The sequence below is a fragment of the Hesperophylax consimilis genome, chromosome 8 (genome assembly GCF_061612785.1).
Source record: "Hesperophylax consimilis isolate HC1 chromosome 8, BYU_Hcon_1.0, whole genome shotgun sequence".
Classification (NCBI taxonomy): Eukaryota; Metazoa; Arthropoda; class Insecta; order Trichoptera; family Limnephilidae; genus Hesperophylax; species Hesperophylax consimilis.
Window position 1 is genome coordinate 10,002,501 of NC_142843.1, and position 24,541 is coordinate 10,027,041.

Below are 24,541 nucleotides of genomic sequence, written 5' to 3' on the forward strand. Positions count from 1 at the left end.
TGTAACTTATTTTCAGCTTCAACCTCTCTCCATCATAAGTTCTTACCATGATATAGGCCATTTTATTGTTTTTAGTATATTTATAGCCTTCAAGATTCTCATCATACAAATAACTTTCAGAACGTACAATAATACGTGTTTCATACATCAATCATTGACACAAACATCACAAAAATTCCTACACATCATTCAGAACTCACTAACTCTTATATTTATATATTATATTAATTAAATTATAACTTTGATTCAGCTGCATGTGACTAAGTACAGTCAATACACTATAAGAATAAGAAGAATTATAAGAACTAAGTAAAGTCAATACACTGGACTAAACAAGAATCGCTTTTGATGGATCTGCCTATTTCTGTCTGTCCTAAAACGGGTGATATCCTAGTTGGACAGCCAAGGATCGCTGTAACAATGTATTATGTCATGTTTTTTTTTTAAATTAAATAAATAAATAAATATAAAATTATTTTAATAAAAATTGGAACTGTATTGTTGATAATTCAGAATTATACCATTTATATGAGACGCGAAGCGAAAAAATATTAGTAAGCAGTAGCGCCTGAATGACTATCCTGTGATATTTCTAGGGTCTGCGTTAGTTTATATATGTATATATGAAACCTCTACAAAAATGACCACAGTATGATGTGATTTATTTTTGTTTTTGCTATTTCTCCTTGATTACATTAAATTTTTTTCTTTTTTTAGTAAAAAAAAAATAACATGTATATATCATGGTGGCTTGGGTTTGCAATTATTTGCTTTTTAGAAAGCGTTTGGTGCAAAAAATTTGACGGACACGCTTGGCACTCTAAAAATCGTGAGACCGACTATAAGCCTACCTGGGAGAGTTTGGACTCCAGACCCAATCCAGAATGGTATGACGATGCCAAGTTTGGGATATTCCTCCACTGGGGAGTCTATTCTGTGCCGAGTTTTGGAAGTGAATGGTTTTGGTGGAATTGGAAAAGTGAGTCTAAAAAATTTTTTTTTTTCGGTTCAGTAAGGATTCTATACTTTAAAATCAATCATTGAGTAGAAAAATTGTGAATAACATTCAAAGAATATAACACAATGGATACCAGGCTATCAAAATTAATTCCGGTCAGTGGCTAAGTTGGCAACGCATTTGGGTCTCACCCAGGCGTAGTGTGTTTACTTCCTCGGCTAACTAAGTCCTCCATCACAAAACAATCAACATTGTCCGCTTACTGTGGTGGTAGTATGAGATTTTAAAATATTGTCAGGTTATTCGTAACTCGGGTAAACTTGTCTTTTAAAATAAAAATATTAAAAGTTTACCCCTTCAAAATTATTCAAACCATCTCAACTTCACAAAGCACATATTATTGCGTGTATGTGGATCTGGTTACAATCCTCCTAAACTATAATCAATCTTCCATTGTAAGTTCTATAATGTCTTAATTCCATCCTTGGAAAAAATGTAGAATTTAATTGATTTTTTTAATCATACATTTTTTTTTATTGAAATTTATTACATACATAATTTAACTAAACTACTCATCGAGGGTCCGTAGTATTTTAATTGAATTATTCAATGTTGGTTTAAAGATAGGATTATTTCTTCTTTTTAGTATTCCACTGTATTGTTAAAGAAATATGACGGAAGAATTCCTGAAATTTATCGAATTAATGTTGAATTCTTAAAAATTGTGTTCATATTCTTCCTTTTTAGTTTTAAACCTTACTTATCAAAACCATAACTTGAAAAATATAGCAATTTGTCAAAATTATTTTCATAAAAATGTTATATAACTCCTATGTATTATACCACTGACAATATGAATTCATCTGTTGAAAAATGACGATTGTTCTTGGATGTTTTAATAATGTTATTTACGCCTTTCTATGCTACCGATATGCATATTTATTGAAAACAATTATATGTTTTATTTTTCCGGTATTGGAATTCATGTGTTTTCTTGTAAGAAAAATAAATAACTTTAAGAAATGTTCGCAATTTGGCAAAAACAGCGTAAAATCGTCAAAACCATTACCAGTTTTAAATTATATACTTATGGTTTCAGATTTCAAGTCGTTTTGTGCGAATGCAAAATTTTTGTTATTGAGAATGTAGTATTATTTTTTATTTTTTAGCAAACGTTGACATGTACGTGCAATTTATGAACAAGTCCTATCCACCAGGATTCACCTATCAAGGCTTTGCCCCGGAGTTTAAGGCTGGATTCTTTGATGCAGACGAATGGACGGAAATGTTAGAGGGATCAGGAGCCAAGTATGTCTGGATCATATCAATATTTTTTTTTTGTTTTTGTTTGGACTACAAAATGCCAAACAGACATACACCATAGAAAGGTCTTGCTCGCACTATTTTAGGCATTTTGTAGGACCCAAAGCCACACACAGCAAGTTTTTTCTGCTGTTTATAAAAATTCTTACAGCAATATGATATGAAATCTGATATGGTTCTAGTTATCTTAAATCTAATTATTGCTGGAACTTAAAAGTAATAAAACTTTCAGATACGTGGTGCTCACAAGCAAGCATCACGAAGGATATACTTTATGGCCGTCGAACCACACATTCAGCTGGAATTCAGTAGATGTCGGTCCCCACAGAGACTTGGTAAAGGAGCTTTCTCGTGCAATTCGTAAGAAGAACAAGATGCATTTCGGAGTGTATTATTCACTCTACGAGTGGTACAATCCCATGTATTTACAAGACCAGAGTCGGAACTACACCACACAGGAATATGTCGATCAAAAGATGATTCCGGATATAGTTGAATTGCTTGAAACTTACAAGCCAGATGTGTTGTGGACTGATGGAGATTGGGATGCTGAAGACGAGTATTGGAGATCGAAGAATATTCTTGCCTGGATCTTCAACAGCAGTCCAGTGAAGGACTCCATTGTCGTCAATGACCGTTGGGGTCGGGGCATTCCTTGCCACCACGGAGGAGTTTATACTTGCTTTGATCGATACAATCCCGGTAAATATTAATTTATTTTTAACAAACTATTTTATGTTTTTTCATGCCTCATGAGGCACCAGCTTCGATGAAACACCCTACAAGAGCAACAACTCTATTTGTGTGATATTTTTTTAATGGCAGAGGTTGCACGATATTGAACATCAAAGCAACCAATAACTCCTTTGTTTATTATTAATTGTATCTGTAATGTAAATATTTCGCGCTCTTTCAATCGGGTGGGTAGCGCATTCATCTCTATGCTGGAAAAAAACTTATGATTGGTAGTGTTCATCAATCTTATATCTTTCTTTCAGGAACGCTACAAACACACAAGTGGGAAAACGCCATGACCGTTGATAAGGTATCTTGGGGATACAGAAGAAATGCTGACATTTCTGACTTTTTAACGGTAAAAGAGCTAATCAAAGAATTAGTAACTACTGTCAGTTGTGGAGGTAAGTTTTTATTTTATTATTATTTTTCTTAATTACTTTTATTTTAAACGTGTTACAATATTAGACATATGAAATACTACAACAAAAGATAGAAGTCCTAATAAACTACTTTTTAGTATTTTGTCAATGGGTACTTTTCGCGTTGAAAAGAAAAAAAGCTTATTTGGTTAGGTTTGGTTAAGTCAGGAAGTTTACGTAATCACTTCCGTGGACTACGCCAATTTATAGAAATAACAAATGCTAATTCATGTGACAACTATGCAATTTAATTAAATTGTGTGTCCTTTTTCGTTTGATGTGAACACAATTGATTCGTACACAAAAAAATGGTTCGCAAAAACTACAATCAAGCGAAACGTGTTTCTCGTGGGAAATGCAATTTTCACCCTTATCTAATTTTGATCAAAGACCACTTCTTCCAATCATCTTTGACATATAAACATTTTTTCAGGTAATTTACTTATGAACGTCGGACCAACGAAAGATGGAATAATCGTCCCAATATTCCAGGACCGTCTGCAAGGGATGGGGCAATGGCTGAACATAAACGGAGATGCCATTTACAAAACTCAGCCGTGGATATACCAGGACGACACGGCTAATGGAAATGTTTGGTACACAGCTTCAAAGGAACAGCATCACTTCAGAGACACTTCGCACAGCAATGAACTGCAAGGAGTGGTGTCTACTGTTTACGCAATTGTTCTTGAATGGCCCCAAAACAAAACGCTTTATGTCGAAGGGCTGACCAACCACATGATTGCGAAAGAAACTGAAGTGTTTTTGCTAGGAAACGATAACTTGCCATTGAAAGTGAGACATTTTCTAATTTTTAGTTAAATAATCTGTGGCATTCTCCGATTTAAACTTGATTGATGCAGACTTATAACAAGTTCATTACTGATTATTTTTTACTATTTGTTACAGTGGTCACGGGTTGGCAATGGAACCTGGATTAGTTTACCCGATTTGGATACTGTTATATCGCAATGGTCGTGGTGCTTGAAAATCACAAATGTGGTGACTTAAATACAAAAGACACCCTACTTTTTTAATAGATTATGTCGTATAAAGCGTAACAAACCTATTATCTTTCGGTTAAATCGTGGGTTTTTGAAAACTTTCTTCTCACGGAATATTTAAACAAAAAAACAAAAAGGCAAATGATATATATATATTAAAATTTTTATAGGAATGAATTTAATTTTATTATTACAGAGTTTTATTTTATACCTTCCTACTTCGTTGAAGTTAACAAGCAGACGCAAATATGTGTCCATTCTGGAAGTGCTCTGTAACAGTTATCCACAGTATACTGCACGCAGATGAGGACCTATTAATAAATTTTACAAAAAAATATTTTGCCAACGTAGGCTACGAATTAGCCAACAAAATACACCTACCTCCATTTTTAAACCAAAATACTAGCGCACCTACCACGTCTCCAAGAAACACTTTCTCTTCAAAACCTACCACCAAATGCGAATTAACTCATATCTTATCTAATTTTAAGCCCAAATCCTCGTCAGGCAGTGATGGAATCTCAATGAAAACATAAAAAAAATCTACAAGATTAACTCATTGATCCCATTAATTTTCGTATAAATAGATCCATTAATGAAAGCTTATTCCCATCATTACTTAAGCTAGGCACAGTAATACCAGTTTATAAATCAGGTAATCAATGAATATTAGTAACTACAGACCAATCACAATTCTGAATACCCTATCATAAATTATGGAAACAACCGTTAAAAAACAACTCTTTAATTACCTTGAAAAAAAAACTTAGGAAGGGGTTGTTTCGGAGAATTTGAACAATTCATTAAATTTCGATGAATATAAATATATATATGTGTTTATTTATCAATATATCAAATACCATTTGAAAGCGGAAAATCTTTCGGTCGAAACATTTTTATAATTGTTTCTAGCTGAAGTCGCCGGCGTTGCCCGGGCTTTACGCAAAAAAATTCGAAATCTCATCTAGACAGTGCCCTTCCCCTTGTTTTGAAGGTCAATGGTGGGAAATTTCGTCAATATTGGAATAAAACTATATTTTTTATAAATATCAAGGCACCAGTCAACCGTCCACAGAGACTCTTCTTTACAAATAGAATAGAAGATTGCTCAAAACATCGCCAATGGCAAAATCTATAAATCGTGTGTCCACAAGAAAAATATTATGGCGAAGACATTAATTATTATAGCTAATACCCTAATTAGAGACTGGGCCACAATAGACTAACTCTTGGAGGCTCCTGGGAGTGACTGAACCCGATTGGGAAAGGGTGAAAAAAAAACGATTTTAACTTTAGATTTCAAAGGTCTCGTTTAGTTTAGGGCCAGGTATCTTTTATTTTACAAACTTTTTTAAATCATGCAAACGTAATACATATGATATAAAAAAATAGAATTGATAAAAAAAACATATGTACTGGACGGGAGTCCGCACAGGACTGTAGATTTAGGCGCCGGGTCCAAACCGTGTCTTCAACCGATGAGAATGCTCCTTTACGGCCGATGATGATGATGATAGTAGTATATTTGATGAAATCTGCCTCCCGCACCCAGGCTTGGTGAATAGTGGGCACTGGGTGTGCTGTCGTCTCTGCTCGCTCCTGGTGTTGGCGGTTTTCCAGAGGAGGGCCGGCTTGTCTTGAAGAGGTAACACCAGAAGATCTTGGAGCAGAAGACTTGGCGAGGTGAGGCAGATGTTGGGCAGGAGTCACTTGTAGATAATAAAACGCTTGGTTTCGGTGGTAAAGATGAACTAATTTATTTTCAATTATGTGGCTGCTTATATTTGATTAGCCTGACTCGCGCCCGACATTGGGTTGGGAGCCTGAAAGTGGTGGGGGATTGTACCCGCGCCAACAATGAGTTTATAGGCCCCGACAAAATGTTGCATATTCATTTTGTCGGCAGCACTGGTGAAATTAGTCGCTTAAATTTGCGAGTTAGAAAAGATTTTGAACGCTTACATGAATGACAATTACATAGTTTAAATGCATAGTAGTTATGAGAATGTGTATCTTGACAACTAGATTTTGTTTGCCAAGATACGACAAAAAATAAGAAAAGTTTGTAAATAAATGTGTAAATATGATCTCAAAGCGATCAAATTTGTAAAACATGTTAAGTTAGTATTTTTCCCAGGTCCCCCGTAACATAGCGCTCAGAAAGAGATAAGATTCACTATGCTACGAGGTTCCTGGATTTTTGTACACGCAAAAAGGGTAAAAAATATTGTTCAAAAAATGGTTATACATATGTGTGAAAAACAGCTTTTTTTAAATCTCCTCAGCGGTAGTATATTGAAAATAGTGTTTATTTGACTACCGCCGAGGGGATGAACAAGTAAAATATAAACATTTGCAATATTTAAAAATTGATTTTTCCTAGTAATTTTTACATAGAAAAAATGCTGGACATCGATCCACGCGGCAGGTAAGCCGGCGACGCGGTATCGATGCCGTTCGTAGACAAAGTTTTCAAGCGGCCAAGAACAAAATGGCCAGTGGCGGGGAGTGGTGATTTTGCCAGTGGCGTGGGGTAGGCACATTTTATAAAAGTAAAACAATTTTTATGAAATTAAATAATGTGGTCAACTACGTCCGTTACAACATACTTAAAAATACAGTTAATAAATTATACATGCAATGTGCCAGTTGATAGTATGAGATGAAAAGACGGAAAAATGTGTAGGAGCAGTAAAAAAGAAAAAGATAAAATTTGACTTTTAATAAATTATTATTTTTAAACTAATTATTTTATTTTATAATTTCGACATTTTTTTTTTAAATAATGAAGCAAAGTTATTTCGTATCGAGTTCAAATTATTACTACTTGAAACGATTTTGATTTGAACCAATCTATTTTCTTGAAGTAAAGAGCTGGACAGTCAATATGACCACTCAGGACTTTGTATAAGCAAGTCATATACCGGAATGTTTTTCTATTTTTGAGTCCGTAGAGTTTGATAGAGCACATGCCTCTTGAAGTTCAAGTGACAGACACATTTTTTTGGACAACTACTATACGCTTTGTTTACTGTGTATTTACTTATTATTAAAGAAAAGTAATCATAATCAAAGAAAAAAATACGATGAACGCTTTTTTTACAAAACGTGCTTTTTTTACATGATCAGAGCAACTTTTTCATTTTCCGCTAAAAATGGCAGGTTCCATGGTAAATAATATTATCAACTCTAAGAAAGTATTTCTATAAGCTATCTTAGTAACTTGTTGTGGTACATGTTTAGACACAGGTGTATTTTATTGTTACGTGTATTTTATTTTATAATTACGAGGAAATTAAAAGTGTAATTGATAGTCTGACCAGCTCTGACTGACCGCGAGTGGTTTATTTATGTACTGACTATCCCTCTGCTCTACTAAGAACTTTAAAATACCGTATTTAAAACACTTTTTTATTAGAAAGTACATCTGTTCTTTAGTATAGTCAGTTTCTCTGATAAATCGGTTAGAATCGGATTGTTAAAAAGTCAGGACTGATCGGGTCAGTTGTTCTAAACAAATTTAACTCTGTTATAGAAAATACTACAGGTTTAAATTTCTTTAATAATGACTGATACCGTAAAAAGCAAACAGACATTCGACAATCCAAGATACACGTTAAGTTATTTTAATATCCTGTTCACCGAGTTCCGGCAACATAATAACAATCGAAACATGGAGTGAGTTGATTTTTTTTATTTATTTATTTATTTTTTATTAGTGTCTATTTAATTATAGGTTTGATGAGAGTAACAATATATGATAATCTATAATATTTCATCTGTTTGTTTTTAGTCCTCCTCACTAGGTAGTCCTGTGCTGAGGCGGACTGGTAGATTTCTTTGATTTTCTGTTATTTAGTTTTTTCTAGTATGTCTGCATTAATTTCTTTCACCCATGTTTTGATTTTTTCCTTAAGCTTATTTATCTTTTCTATCTTTTTCAAACTTGGAGGAACGATGTTGTAAAGTTTGGTTGCCAGATATATGTGGTTTCTTTGGCCAAAACTTGTCTTGAATTTTGGAACATCTCGTATATCCCTTTTTGAGGCTCTTGTATCACGTATCCGAGTTTCATTAGGAAATTTTCTGTTTTTAAAATGATGTATTAAAATATTCTTGGAATGTATTTGTTTTAAATTTAGAATGTCAAAACACTTAAAAATATCTTTTGAGGGGGTTCTGATGGGTAATTTTAATATGGTTTTTATAATGCTCTTCTGGGCAATATCTAAGTGGTTAATATTATTTGCTGTAGCAGATCCCCATACTAGAATTCCGTACTCAAGACGGGAATGACATAAAGCATAAAATACTTTTTTGATATCTTTCCTAGGTGGTATGTCTCTTAGGTTTTTGAAGAAATATACAAGTCTCGTAAGGTTTTTTCGTGATTCCATTTATGTGTATGTCCCATCTAAGGTTTTCGTCTATTTCCACTCCTAGATACTTAATACTTTTTGCCTTTGTTATAATAGGGCAAGAGCAATGTGACTTATTGTTTTGACACTCGTACAATTTTAGAGTGCATTCTTTACCCGGTTGACATCTTGAGTTTATTGAAAATGCTAGATAATTAGTTTTAATTATATTGAGCGTAAGAGAGTTCATCCGAAGCCAATTTTGAAGTGCAGTTAGTCCATGTTCAGCCTCTTTATAAGTGTCCATCCAGTCCTTTTCGTGGAATAACATAACAGTATCATCGGCAAAACTAATTATGTTTCCATTGATGGGAAGTTTGGTAATTTCATTTATGTAGATGAGAAATTGGTCCCAAGACACTTCCTTGAGGGACGCCGTAGTTTATTGGAAGAGGATTGCTTTTTTGTTGGCCTATTTGTACTTGTTGTGTTTGTCCTGTCAAGTACGTCATCAGTAAAGTTAGTGGAGTGCCAGATATGCCAATTTTTTAAAGTTTTGTGAGAAGAATTTTATGATCTATTGTGTCAAAGGCTTTTTTTAGGTCTATAAAAACAGGCAGATATTTTTTTCCATCGTTTAAATTTTTTCTGACTATTCTTGTAAAATGTTAAATGGCATCCACGGTACTCATACTTTCCCGAAATCCATATTGTGTAAGGGAATTTTTTTATTAATTTCCAGAAAGTGGACGATTTGGATTTTCAAAAAATTTTCCATAATTTTTGAGAAAGTGCTTAGGATACTTATAGGGTGATAATTATTTATGTCATTTTTGCTTCCATTTTTATAAATTGGTAAAACTGTAGCATTTTTTAGACAAGAAGGAAATATCCCCTTTGATATAGAGAGATTTATAAGGTCTGTCAAATACTAATATTATGTAATTAATAACTGTACTATATTGTGTAATTATATTATTTAAAAAAAAAAAATAGTATAAAATAAATACAATATTTTGGATGTCAGGGGGAGGATCAACTCCTTTTGGAGATGTTTTATAGTTTTGATTGAGATAGGATCATTTCCTGAAGAAGTGTTGTTATCTAGTGAAGCAATCACTTTCCTTAGTTCGTTGCTATTTATTTGGTTTAGATTTAGTGTGCTATCTTGGATTGAGACTTCATTATTTTCTATTTCCTTTTCATTATTAATTGGTTTTGTGATTTTATTTGCCAATTTCGGGCCTATTTTAGTGAAAAAAAAATTAATATATTCCAGAATTTTGTTAGGATGCTCTGCAAAAGAAGTTGGAATCATGTCAATGTTTAATTCTCCAATCATTTTCTTGCTGTAGGAGGGTTCAGAGTTAGTGATTTCTTTTATAATCTTCCATATTTTTCTGGAGTCATTGTTACATTCTTCTATTTTCCTTTTATAGTAGTTTTCTTTGGCGTTGCGAATAAAATTTTTACTTATATTTTGTATCTTTTATAGAATCTTAATTTAAGTATATCGTAAGGGTCTTTTTTAACTTTTAAATGTATTTCATCTCTTTTCCTTATAAAGTTGATGATGTTTTGTGTAATCCAAGGTTTTTTTTTTATTTTTTTTTATTAACAAAATTTTTGATACATATGCAATTCATTTACATACATAGTAACATAGAATGAAAGAGTAACAAAAAAATCCCACAAAGGCGAAGCTTGAGCGTGGGTATTATAGTGTAAGGATAAAACAGTGGTGTTTAAAATATATTTTTTTAAACTTGTAAAAAGTATCTATAGAGATCAATGTGATTGTTTTTTTTTACAGAAGGTTTTTTTTTTTTTTAATTTACAAATATATACACACACACACACACACAACCTCACACACACACTCACACACACACACACACACACACACACACACATAAAACATAGATGCATGTATATTTCTTTGATTTACAGAAATTAATCTTTAATTTACAGAAAGACATGTGGTATTTTAGTTATTTAGAAACCGATAGCTTAAATTATAGAAAAAAGTTACCCGCTTCGATATTATTTCTTATCCAACTTTTAACATTTTTCTTATATAAGTTCAGGTTTTGACACATGTTGATAATAATAATAATTGGATAATTTTTAGAGCGCCGTTTTTGTGAAAAATCACCTCAAGGGCGCTGTACAATTTATTTCCTAGGATCTACATTTGTTATTTAGAAAAGATACCAAAACATACTTACCTGGCAAGTCACTTCCGACAAACACACTTATATTAAAAAGTTTATGCTTATAAAAGATAAAACTGCACGCAGAGGACACTATATCAAAAAACACTGGTCATCGCATGACCTTAAGTCTGCTATAGTTTTTATTTTAATTTAACTGTATTTTAACTGTCTTAAAAAGCCTACAAATTGTTAGTTGTCATTTTTATTTATTTATTTTTAATTATTATTTTTATTTATTTTATTTTATTTTTAGTATTTTTTACATTTTGTTAATTTAAATTGCCGTCGACTGTGAAAGTGGAGGTTTCTGAAATTATGGATACGACTGTCTGAAAAGGTGCGTTTTAAGTTTAGACCTAAATTCTGTCGAGTCTGCGATCATTCTCAAATCATGTGGCAGTCCATTCCAGGCTTTAGGTCCTGACATGGCGAAAGCACGCTCACCGAACTTAGTATCTGGTGTGCGCTTTGGTTCCTTCAACCTTCCGATAGCTGATGACGTTGCTGACCTAAGGGTTGACTGTCGGGAATTGGAATCTTCTGGAATACACAATTCTGATAAGTAAGCCGGAGCCATTCCGTTAAGTGACTTAAATACCATCCAGCATACCTTGAACTGGATTCTTTCAGGACATTTGAGCCAGTGCAGATTTTTGAGATGCTCTGAAATGTGGGAGTATTTAGATACTCCGGTGATAAGCCTTGCCGCGGCGTTGAAAACGGATTGTAATTTGTTGATTTGACATTTGGGGAGACTTGCATATATTCCGTTGCAATAATCTAGACGTGAAACAACATAGGAATTGACTAGCAATTTAGTCGCCTTTGTTGGCAGGTTTCTCCGCACTGCTTTAATTTGCCTTAATTGAAAGAACCCCGTGCTTACAGTTCTGTTCACCTGAGTTTTAAGGGAAAAATTAGCGTCCAGATTGACACCCAGTAATTTGATGCACGTTTTTGGAGTGATGTCACTTCCTGAAATGGTTATTGGGGAGTTTTCAATGTTATGCTGACGTCTGTTTGTAGCAGTCCACAGAAACTCAGTCTTTGTGGGATTCAGTTTCAATCTATTTGAGGTCATCCAGCGAGTAATTGCTTCTATACACTCAGTTATACGAATTTTTAGACTGTTTATTTCTTCTGGTAAGCAGTAAAAATAAACTTGCTGGTCATCAGCGTAGCAGTGAGATAGAAGGCCAAATGATTCGATTATTTTAGCGACATCATTTGTGAAGAGGATGAAGAGTAGTGGGCCCAGAACGGACCCTTGGGGTACTCCAGATGAAAGGGTTGCATAATTTGATTGGTTTTTTCCCACTTTTACGGCTTGTAAACGGTTGGCCAGGTACGATTTCAGCCAGGTCTTAACATCACAGTTTAAACCAAATGATTCATATAATCGTTTAATAAGAAAGTCATGGTCAATCGTTTCAAATGCAGCACTCATGTCCAAGACTGAAAGAAGTGCCAGTTTACCCGACTAAATGGCAGTAGTTATGTCCGACAAAACACGTAGTAACCCGGTTTCTGTGGAGTGGAACCGTCTATATGCAGATTGGTATTTAGTTAATAATTAATAATAATTCATTTGAATTTAAGTGACATGTGACCTGTGAGGCAGCGATTTATTCTAATATTTTTGATATAAAAGGCAGATTTGAAACGGGTCGGTAATTTGAAAGATCTTCAGCGTCCAGTTGCGGTTTTTTTAATAATGGAGTTACGATAGCTGATTTAAGGGATTTTGGAAAGTCACCCGTGCTAAGTGACTTATTGAAAAGATGAACTAAAAAGGGAGCAATTTCATTGCAACACTTTTTCAGTAGCCACGTTGGAATAGGGTCGAGCGAACACTGCTTGTTCGGTGAAGTAAGAATTAATTTCCTTACTTCTTCGAGGGATGTAGGTTTGAAGGCAGAAAGGTTTTCTCTATTGCATTTAGTAAAATACGGTGGTGGAGGGTAGGTTGTTAGAGCTCGTATTGACTCAATTTTGTCAAGACGTGTAAATATAAATTTAAGACATTGAATACAATAGATCCGTCTTAGTTCCATAATTTTAGTTTCTTGAAATAACTGGTTGGTGGGATATGTCTTGGTCCTTTGGTACATTATTTTAATAATGGACTTCTGAGCGATTTCTAAGGGTTTCACGTGGTTATTGTAAGTTCCTTCCCAGGCAATTATTCCATAGGAAATAGATGAAAGCACTAACGCGTCATAAACAAGTTTCGTGGTTCTTATATTGACAATGTTGCTCATTCGTTTGAATATGAAACTTAGGTATCTCAGTTTATTGACCGTCTTTTCTATATAGCAAGTCCATTTGAGTTGGCAGTCTATAGTTACACCTAAATACTTGATATATTGTCCGAATTTCACGTCTTCGCAATTTGAGCATGTCGCAAATTTACAATTAGGGTTGTGGAACTTCAGATTAAGATTATTTTTAGGGGATGACTTTTGGGAATTATAAAAGGGAATAAAGATAGTTTTATCAAAATTTAGACTAAGGAGATTTCTATCAAGCCAATCTTTGACTGTTGCAATACATTTGTTGGCTTTACTGGTTGTAAATGTGTGTTTGATGTGCTTATTTTTATGGGATATCTTTTTTTCTATTAATGTGGTATTCGATAGTATTGTATGTTGTATAATTTCGTTAAAATAGCTCCAATCAGAATTTGTACCATCTGTTTCATAAAGGTTTGTCCACATAGTATTTTATCCGGACATATAGTTTATAAGATGGTTGCTTCTAAAAGTAACTATTGAATTCAATAAATTATCCAAGAGAAATGAAACCACTGTAGAAAATTATTGTATCGTGATGAAATTTAATAATTTCCTCCTGGAAACATTTTATAGTAAATATATTTTTTTACACTAATTCCACACAAGAGATCCGAGTGAAATAATTTCTCTTAGAGCCTATATCATCTTTGGGGATGCTGTGTGGAGGGTCTTTTCAAGGAAAGCGAGGAGAGGTAGCTTAGCGAAGGAAAAAGGTATGAGGGGTAGGTAGGAATCTTGGGGTCAGTGTGTTCAGGAGTGACGGACATATGAATCCACCCCTCCCACTGCGGTGCAGCGCGATGGTTCGAGATAGAAACCTCAACCAGTCTCTCCCGTTCCGGCCCACCACGCAATAAGGTATGAGGGGTAGGTAGGAATCAGTGTGTTCAGGAGTGACGGACATATGAATCCACCCCTCCCACTGCTGTGCAGCGCGATGGGTCGAGATAGAAACCTCAACCAGTCTCTCCCGTTCCGGCCCGCCACGCAATAAGGTATGAGGGGTAGGTAGGAATCAGTGTGTTCAGGAGTGACGGACATATGAATCCACCCCTCCCACTGCTGTGCAGCGCGATGGGTCGAGATAGAAACCTCAACCAGTCTCTCCCGTTCCGGCCCGCCACGCAATAAGGTATGAGGGGTAGGTAGGAATCAGTGTGTTCAGGAGGGACGGACATATGAATCCACCCCTCCCACTGCGGTGCAGCGCGATGGGTCGAGATAGAAACCTCAACCAGTCTCTCCCGTTCCGGCCCGCCACGCAATAAGGTATGAGGGGTAGGTAGGAATCAGTGTGTTCAGGAGTGACGGACATATGAATCCACCCCTCCCACTGCTGTGCAGCGCGATGGGTCGAGATAGAAACCTCAACCAGTCTCTCCCGTTCCGGCCCGCCACGCAATAAGGTATGAGGGGTAGGTAGGAATCAGTGTGTTCAGGAGTGACGGACATATGAATCCACCCCTCCCACTGCTGTGCAGCGCGATGGGTCGAGATAGAAACCTCAACCAGTCTCTCCCGTTCCGGCCCGCCACGCAATAAGGTATGAGGGGTAGGTAGGAATCAGTGTGTTCAGGAGTGACGGACATATGAATCCACCCCTCCCACTGCGGTGCAGCGCGATGGGTCGAGATAGAAACCTCAACCAGTCTCTCCCGTTCCGGCCCGCCACGCAATAAGGTATGAGGGGTAGGTAGGAATCAGTGTGTTCAGGAGTGACGGACATATGAATCCACCCCTCCCACTGCTGTGCAGCGCGATGGGTCGAGATAGAAACCTCAACCAGTCTCTCCCGTTCCGGCCCACCACGCAATAAGGTATGAGGGGTAGGTAGGAATCAGTGTGTTCAGGAGTGACGGACATATGAATCCACCCCTCCCACTGCTGTGCAGCGCGATGGGTCGAGATAGAAACCTCAACCAGTCTCTCCCGTTCCGGCCCACCACGCAATAAGGTATGAGGGGTAGGTAGGAATCAGTGTGTTCAGGAGTGACGGACATATGAATCCACCCCTCCCACTGCTGTGCAGCGCGATGGGTCGAGATAGAAACCTCAACCAGTCTCTCCCGTTCCGGCCCACCACGCAATAAGGTATGAGGGGTAGGTAGGAATCAGTGTGTTCAGGAGTGACGGACATATGAATCCACCCCTCCCACTGCTGTGCAGCGCGATGGGTCGAGATAGAAACCTCAACCAGTCTCTCCCGTTCCGGCCCGCCACGCAATAAGGTATGAGGGGTAGGTAGGAATCAGTGTGTTCAGGAGTGACGGACATATGAATCCACCCCTCCCACTGCGGTGCAGCGCGATGGGTCGAGATAGAAACCTCAACCAGTCTCTCCCGTTCCGGCCCGCCACGCAATAAGGTATGAGGGGTAGGTAGGAATCAGTGTGTTCAGGAGTGACGGACATATGAATCCACCCCTCCCACTGCTGTGCAGCGCGATGGGTCGAGATAGAAACCTCAACCAGTCTCTCCCGTTCCGGCCCACCACGCAATAAGGTATGAGGGGTAGGTAGGAATCTTGGGGTCAGTGTGTTCAGGAGTGACGGACATATGAATCCACCCCTCCCACTGCGGTGCAGCGCGATGGTTCGAGATAGAAACCTCAACCAGTCTCTCCCGTTCCGGCCCGCCACGCAATAAGTGGGCAGACCTAGAAAAACCTCACCCCATGAACCCGGCACCCCTGCAAATCACCAAACGTAACGAACCACTAGGGGAGACCAATAGCTGAGGTGTTGGTTATCCAATAAATGGTTCCCGGGGCGGCTGTATCCATACCCACTTCCCAAATTGCATATACTGTACTGTGTTTTGAAATATCAAACTACTTTTAAAAATGCAAGGAATGTTTCCCTTTTATTGAAATTACCTTCGCCAAATCTAAGAATTTCATAACAATTATTCCTAATTTCTATAAACTACTCTTACTAATAAAAAAATTATAAATCTTATTAATAAAATATAGTTATCTAAATAGTGTATGTTTTTGTAAATTCTGCATTTTTCTTGTAAAAGTTATTACATAACATTAGGCAAATCACCGGTTCTTCCATACAACAGAAGCCCCGTGTACAGAGTGATATTACGTAAGTAAAGATACTTATCCATAATAAAAATTATCATTATATTGTATAAATTTGATTGCTTTGTTATAATTCGATCCAACCAATAGGCATTTAAACACATCGTCTGGAAAGTCGTGAGAAAAACGATGCAAACGAAATATTACTCATCTAAAAAATATGTTAATCGAAAGGTTAGCTCATTTAGAGGGTAGAGCGGTGATTGGCTAGAAAGTCGTGACGTAACCAGAAGCCCATTTTCTTCTGGTAGATTTGAATTTACTGCAACACAAGTGGCGTAGCGTCAGAATGCATTTGCAATGATTTATATATAACGCGTTGGTAATATTATACTAATAATTTAAACCAATGTACGAAAAAAAGGATAAATTCCAGGAATATTTACAGTCTTTGAAATACTAAGTCTTTATAAGCTTTTTGACTCCCACACTAAGACACATGCCGGTATAATTTTTATTTTCGACCAAAATAAAGCTGACAATCGAGCATAAAAAAATGACTACTCTTATGCCTAAAATTGTAAAATATTACGTAGAAATATATTGAAGAACACATCATCGTGTTCTTTAAATTTCAGAATGCCGTACTGAATACCTAACTAAAAACGTAATCTTTCTTATATATTTTGTATTTTAACTAAATTATTTGGAAATATGGTTGTGTATTTTATTTACTATTCACTTACTCTGTGCACAAGTACCTATATATGAATATATGGATATGGCAAACATTTTATGTTGTGTAAAAAAACCCGCTTGATTTCTTTTCTGGGTGCGCTTTGCTATACAGTCTTTATTTTTTATAATTTTAAATATTCTTAGATCGTCGGAGAAAAGTAAAAAATTAACATTATTGTAATAATATATTTTTAAAATATATAAAATAAATTTATCAAAAGAATACGAAACGTATACGATTGCCAAATTTTACAGACTAACTTAGATCAACTTCATTAATAGTGTGAACAAAATGCTTAATTATAATATCTTAAATGAATATACATTAAATAATAGTAAATTAATACCAGTATCAAAAATTCGTGACTTGGGTGTAATATTTGATGAAAACTTCAGATTTATTGAACACATAAACTATATATAACTAATAAAGCTTTAAAAATGCTTGGCTTCCTTTGCAGAACCTCAAATGATTTTAATTCCTTAGATTTTTTGAGAATCCTCTATATTTCATTAGTTGGAAGTCAAGCGGAATATAATTCACTATTTGGTCCCCTTTTTATATAGTTCACTGTAACAATATAGAAAGAGATAAACACTAATTTCTTAGGTACGTGAGATGAATTCCAATTGAATACATTAATTACGTCAGTTTCATGAATCTATTGCATCTACTAATACTGTCTGAGAGGAGAATTATGTCAGACCTGGTTGTGTTACACATAGTCATTAACAACTTAATTCACAGTCCTGCCATTGTTGCCACTATTAAAATCTATGTGCCGACTAGGAACACAAGACAAAATGTAACATTCTTCTGCAATACATACACAACCAACTATCAGACACACTCACTAACCGTAGGATGCATGATCTGGGCAACAAGTTTGGGAGTACTATTAATATATGTATTTATTCACTCCATTTGTAGAGCTAAGCGTAATCTATACCAGCACTTTGTTGAATCCTACAAATTATCGTAGAGTTGGTAATTTAGTTTTAGTGATTTGTATTATATGTAGTATTTTTCAAGTTTCTACAATATTTTTATTACTGTTACATGTTTTACTAATATTGTTTTATATTACGTTTATCAGTTTACTGTCATTTCATTCCTTAAAATTTTTGTGTATACTTTTCGATAGCTCACTGGGAATGTTCTCAAAACCCATGTAAAAGCCCAGCTGGGCGTAAAACCAAATAAAATAAAATACTCTAAATACAAAAATATTTACGATGTTATGAAAAGTAAAAATAAAACTAGGCCTCAATGTCACCACTGTGGTACACCGCTTGTAGTCTCGAATTTATAAGAAGAGTAGGGTTATTTGCCATTCTCTTGATTAGATAGTTCAAATTATATTTTATATTTATGTTTGCCGGTTACACCATCAATTCCCGTACGCGTTATGTTATGTTGACAATGATATAATTATCTTATAAGGCGAGGGTCAACGTTTTGTATTCAGCGTTCAGTTCAGTACAAAATAAATCTCAGCCGTGACTGGTTACATAAATTCAACACAGCAGTGTGCACATTTGTTGGTAAATATGTTTGTTTGACGTGTTTCGTTTCGATAAGTTTCGCCTCAAAACTCTCAATTGCACAAATACACGTTTTATATGATTTATTATAACAACATTAAAGATATAAATTTGTATATTATTGCCGTCTGACTGATGCTTGCAGGTATTATATGATAATTACTCCCAAAAACTTGTTGTTTTTAAACTGTAATTATATTCTTATACCTAATATATTTTATTTGATGCTATCCATGATGAAGTCATAGGTTTTATGTAATGTTCAACATTAGCCATGTTAAAGTCCTTCAAGAAGAGGGTTTAGAACTGATTGTGGGATATTGGAATTGGATTCGTGTTATAAAAATGTGTGTGAAAGTTTCCTGTAAAAACAAGGAGTATTTATTTTTCTAAATCATCATTTATCAATTCAAACTAGTGGAATATTTTAATTGTAATCTTCTACACAGAGTCATTAACAACTTAATTTACAGTCCTGCCGTCGTTGCCATTATTACAATCTATGTGCCGACTAGGAACACAAGTCAAAATGTAAAATTCTTCTGCAATACATACACAATCAACTATCAGACACACTCACTAACCAATAGGTTGAATGATCTGGTCAACGTGTTAGGGGGTACTCTTGATATATTTATTAACTCCGTTTATAGAACATCAATTCCCGTACATTGGAACAGAAACCTCAAAGGAGTATTTCTGTATTCCATGAAAAACTAACATATTAAAAACACTAATTTCGGTTATGTCTCTGTTATGTGGTTATAACTCCGTTTCAATGAACGTTTGCTTTGAATTTAATTTGCATTTTCAAAAGTGGCAGTGTTTGTTTGTAGAATTCAATAAAGTACCTACCTATAATGTTATATTTTTAATATAAAATTATTAGTATTGCCATTTTAAAAATTTGTATAGAATAAATCAGAGTACCTACCAGTAATATTTGAATATAAAATTATTTTAATTAAAATTGGAACTGTATTGTTGATAATTCAAAATTATTCCATTTAGATGAGACGCGAAGCGAAAAATATTAGTAATCAGTAGCACCGCAATGATTATCCTGTGATATTTCTAGGGTCTGCGTTAGTTTATATATATTTTTGAAACCTTTATCTACAAAATGACCACAGTATGATGTAATTTATTTTGGTTTTTGCAATTTCTCCTTGATTATTAAAAACATTACATTTTTTTTCTTTTTTTAGTAAGGAAAATACCATGTATATATCATGGTGGCTTGGGTTTGCAATTATTTGCTTTTTAGAAAGCGTTTGGTGCAAAAAATTTGACGGACACGCTTGGCACTCTAAGAATCGTGAGACCGACTACAAGCCTACCTGGGAGAGTTTGGACTCCAGACCCAATCCAGGATGGTACGACGATGCAAAGTTTGGGATATTCCTCCACTGGGGAGTCTATTCTGTGCCGAGTTTTGGAAGTGAATGGTTTTGGACAAATTGGATATGTAAGTATAAAAACTTTATAATGTTTTTTTTCAGTTCGGAAAGGATTCTATACTTAAAAATCAATCATTGAGTAGAACATTGAGAATAACATTCAAAGAATAAAAACGCAATGGATACCAGGCTATCAAAATTAATTCCGGTCAGTGGCTAAGTTGGTATCGCATTTTGGTCCCACCCAGGCGTAGTGTGTTCACTTCCTCCGCTGGCTAAGTCCTCCATCACAACACAATCAACATTTTCCGCTTAATAAGGAGTAGTAGGAGATTTTCAAATTTTGTCAGGTTATTCGTAACTCGGGTAAACTTGTCTTTTAAAATAAAAATAATTATAAAAATATTAAAAATTTGCCCCTTTAATATTATTCAAACCATCTCAACTTCACCAAGCACATATTATTGCGTGTATGTGTATCTGGTTTCAATCCTCCTAAACTATAATCAATCATCCGTATGTTGCATAATATCTTTGGAAATCTTTGGAATTCCATCTTTGGAAAAAATGTAGAATTTAATTGAAATTTTTTAGGCATACATTTTTTTAAATTTAATTTGATTAAGCTACGCTTCGAGGATCCTTAATTTTTTATTGAATTATGCAATGCTGGTTTAAAAAGAGGGTTTTTTACTTCTTTTTAGTCCTCCACTATATTCTTACCGAAGAATTCCTTCGAATTCCGAAGAATTTATCGAATTAATGCTGAATTCTTAACAATTGTATTTATATTTTTCCTTTTTGGTCTTATACCTTAGGTACACTTGGAAAATAACAAAACCATAACTTGAAAAATATAGGATTTTGTCAAAATTATTTTCTTAAAAATGTTATATAGTTCCTATGTATTCTACTACTGACTACTTGAAATATGTCGATAGTCGTTGGAAGTTTTAACTTTATATACGACCTTGTGTGCTACCAATATACACATTTCTTGTAATCAATTATGTGTTTTATTTTTCCGGAATTGGGATTGTTTTTACATGTAAGAAAAATAAATAACTTTAAGAAAAGTTCACGATTTTTTGAAAAAACAGCGTACATGGGGTAAAATCGTCAAAACCATTACCAGTTTTAAGTGATATACCTCTGGTTTCAGATTTCAAAATCTTTTGTGCGATTGCAAAATTTTTGTTATTGAGAATGTAGTTTTAATTTTTATTTTTTAGCAAAGGTTGACAAATACGTGCAATTTATGAACCAGTCCTATCCACCAGGATTCTCCTATCAAGACTTTGCCCCTGAGTTTAAGGCTGGATTCTTTGATGCAGAAGAATGGACGGAAATATTAGAGGGATCAGGAGCCAAGTATGTCTTAATCATATCAATATATTTTTTTGTTTTTGTTTGGACTACAAAATTCCAAACAGACATATACCATAAAATGGTCTTGCTCGCACTATTTTAGGCATTTTGCAGGACCCAAGGCCACACAGATTTTAAAGATTTTTCTGCCATTTATATAAATTCTTACAGCAATATGATAAGAAATCTGATATGGTTCTGGTTATCTTAAATCTGATTATTGCTAGTACTACTTATAAATAATAAAACTTTCAGATACGTGGTGCTCACAAGCAAGCATCACGAAGGATACACTTTATGGCCGTCGAAGCACACCTTCAGCTGGAATTCAGTAGATGTCGGTCCCCACAGAGACTTGGTAAAGGAGCTTTCTCGTGCAATTCGTAAGAAGAACAAGATGCATTTTGGAGTGTATTACTCGCTCTACGAGTGGTTCAATCCCATGTATTTACAAGACAAGAGTCGGAACTACACCACACAGGAATATGTCGATCAAAAGATGATTCCGGATATAATTGAATTGCTTGAAACTTACAAGCCAGATGTGTTGTGGACTGATGGAGATTGGGAAGCTGAAGACGAGTATTGGAGATCGAAGAATATTCTTGCCTGGATCTTCAACAGCAGTCCAGTGAAGGACTCCATTGTCGTCAATGACCGCTGGGGTCGGGACATTCCTTGCCACCACGGAGGATTTTATACTTGCACTGATCGATACAATCCACGTAAATATTACTTTATTTTGTAAATAAATATGTTATGTTTTTTCATGCCTCATGAGGCACCAGGTCCTTTGCTTCAATGAAACACCCTACAAGAGCAACAACTCATATTTGTGTGCTATTTTTGCCAGAGGTTGCACGATATTGAACATAAAAGCAACCAATAACTCCTATGTTTATTATTCATTGTTTCTTTAATGTAAATGTATCGCGCTCTTTTAATGGGGTGGGTAGTGCATTCGTCAATATGCTGGAAAAAACATATGATTGGTAGTATTCATCAATCTTATATATTTCTTTCAGAAACGCTACAAACACACAAGTGGGAAAATGCCATGACCGTTGATAAGGTATCTTGGGGATACAGAAGAAATGCTGACATTTCTGACTTTTTAACGGTAAAAGAGCTAATCGCAGAATTAGTAACTACTGTCAGTTGTGGGGGTAAGTTTTTATTTTCAACGTGTTACACCCAAGAAAAATATTACACATAAGTAAAACTACAACAAAAGATAAAATTCCTAATAAAATACTTTTTAGTACTTTGTCAATGAGTTCTTTTCACGTTGAAAAGAAAAAAAACTTATTTGGTTAGGCAGTCAGGAAGTTTACGTAATTATCTCTTTTAGAATCACTTCCGTGGACTACGCCAATTTATAGAAATAACAAATGGTAATTCATGTGATAACTATGCAATTTATTTATATTGTGTGTCCTTTTTAGTTTGGTGTGAACACAATTGATTCGTACACAAAAAAAATGTTTCGCCAAAACTACAATCAAGCGAAACATGTTTCTCGTGGGAAACGCAATTTTCGCCCTTATCTAATGTTGATCGAAGACCACTTCTTTCAATCATCTTTGACATATAAACATTTTTTTCAGGTAATTTACTTATGAACGTCGGACCAACGAAAGATGGAATAATCGTCCCAATATTCCAGGACCGTCTGCAAGGGATGGGGCAATGGCTGAAAATAAACGGAGATGCCATTTACAAAACTAAGCCGTGGAAATACCAGAACGACACGGCTAATGGAAATGTTTGGTACACAGCTTCAAAGGAACAGTATCACTTCAGAGACACTTCGCACAGCAATGAACTGCAAGGAGTGGTGTCTACTGTTTACGCAATTGTTCTTGAATGGCCCAAAAACAAAACGCTTTATGTTGAAGGGCTGACCAACCACATGATTGCGAAAGAAACTGAAGTGTTTTTACTAGGAAACGATAAATTTCCATTGAAAGTGAGACATTTTCTAATTTTTAGTTAAATAATCTGTGGCATTCTCCGATTTAAACTTGATTGATGCAGACTTATAACAAGTTAATTACTGATTATTTTGTACTATTTGTTACAGTGGTCACGGGTTGGCAATGGAACCTGGATTAGTTTACCCGATTTGGATACTGTTATATCGCAATGGTCGTGGTGCTTGAAAATCACAAATGTGGTGACTTAAATTCAAAAGACACCCAATTTTTTTAATAGATTATGGTGTATAAAACGTAACAAACCTATAATCTATCAGTTAAATCTTAGGTTTTTGGAAACTTTGTTGGAAACTCACGGAATATTTAAAAAAAAAAACAACCAGGCAAGTGATTGATTATATACAAATTTATTATACGAATCAATTTATTTTTATTATTACAGAGTTTTATTTTATACCTTCCTACTTTCTTGATGTTAACAACAAGACGCACAAATGTGTCCATTCTGGAAGTGCTCTGTAACAGTTATCCACAGTATACTGCACGCAGATGAGGACCTATTATTAAATTTTACTAATAAATACTTTGCCAACGTAGGCTACGAATTAGTCAACAAAATACACCTACCTCTATTTTTAAACCAAAATACTAGCGCACCTACCACGTTTCCAAGAAACATATTCTCTAAAAACCTGCTACCAAAAGCGAATAAACTCATATCTTATATAATTTTAAACCCACATCCTCATCGAAAACAATAAAATTTCTGCAAGATGAACTTATTCATTTTCTAATAAATAGATCTATTAATGAAAGCTTATTCCCAACATTACTTAAGCTAGGCACAGTAATACCAGTTTATAAATCAGGTAATCAAAGGAATATTAGTAACTACTGACCAATCACACTTCTGAATACTCTATCAAAAATTATGGAAACAACCATTAAAAACCAAATCATTAATTACCCTGAAAAAAATAACTTAGGACGGGTTGTTTCGGAGAATTTGAACAATTCATCAAATTTCAGTGTTTATTTTCGGGTTCTGTGAAAGTCCTATTCAAGTTCGGTTTTTATATCGTTGTAGGCTAGTTGCTTGACAGAACTGAAATAAAACAGAGAATGGCTAAATTTGAACACACATACCCTAAATGGGAAGGAAACTTAATAAACTGCTATCAAAATAAGCAATCCAGAAGATGAATGATCGAACTT

General features: G+C 35.0%; 2 protein-coding genes across 2 annotated transcripts; both read left to right on the forward strand.

Annotated features, from left to right (window-relative positions):
* Positions 1–725: 725 nt before the first annotated feature.
* LOC149421543 (alpha-L-fucosidase-like) lies at positions 726–4,609 on the forward strand. Its single transcript, XM_089634429.1, has 6 exons — positions 726–979; positions 2,128–2,266; positions 2,514–2,983; positions 3,280–3,420; positions 3,872–4,233; positions 4,348–4,609. Exons 1-6 carry the CDS (start codon positions 733–735, stop codon positions 4,447–4,449), a joined length of 1,461 nt encoding a protein of 486 aa, XP_089490555.1. The 5' UTR covers positions 726–732; the 3' UTR covers positions 4,450–4,609.
* Positions 4,610–18,564: 13,955 nt separating this feature from the next.
* On the forward strand, positions 18,565–23,762 carry LOC149421544 (alpha-L-fucosidase-like). Its single transcript, XM_089634430.1, has 7 exons — positions 18,565–18,621; positions 19,830–20,089; positions 21,254–21,392; positions 21,645–22,114; positions 22,415–22,555; positions 22,997–23,358; positions 23,473–23,762. The coding sequence occupies exons 2-7, from the start codon at positions 19,843–19,845 to the stop codon at positions 23,572–23,574; spliced, it is 1,461 nt and encodes a 486-aa protein (XP_089490556.1). The 5' UTR covers positions 18,565–18,621; positions 19,830–19,842; the 3' UTR covers positions 23,575–23,762.
* Positions 23,763–24,541: the final 779 nt, after the last annotated feature.

Bases quoted from the DNA above. Each gene is read 5' to 3' on its own strand.
- LOC149421543 (XM_089634429.1), top strand. From the start codon at position 733: ATGTATATATCATGGTGGCTTGGGTTTGCAATTATTTGCTTTTTAGAA. The intron at 980-2,127 runs GTGAGTCTAAAA...TTTATTTTTTAG, and splicing joins GTTTTGGTGGAATTGGAAAA to CAAACGTTGACATGTACGTG. The intron at 3,421-3,871 runs GTAAGTTTTTAT...ACATTTTTTCAG, and splicing joins AACTACTGTCAGTTGTGGAG to GTAATTTACTTATGAACGTC.
- LOC149421544 (XM_089634430.1), top strand. From the start codon at position 19,843: ATGTATATATCATGGTGGCTTGGGTTTGCAATTATTTGCTTTTTAGAA. The intron at 20,090-21,253 runs GTAAGTATAAAA...TTTATTTTTTAG, and splicing joins GTTTTGGACAAATTGGATAT to CAAAGGTTGACAAATACGTG. The intron at 22,115-22,414 runs GTAAATATTACT...TATTTCTTTCAG, and splicing joins CACTGATCGATACAATCCAC to AAACGCTACAAACACACAAG.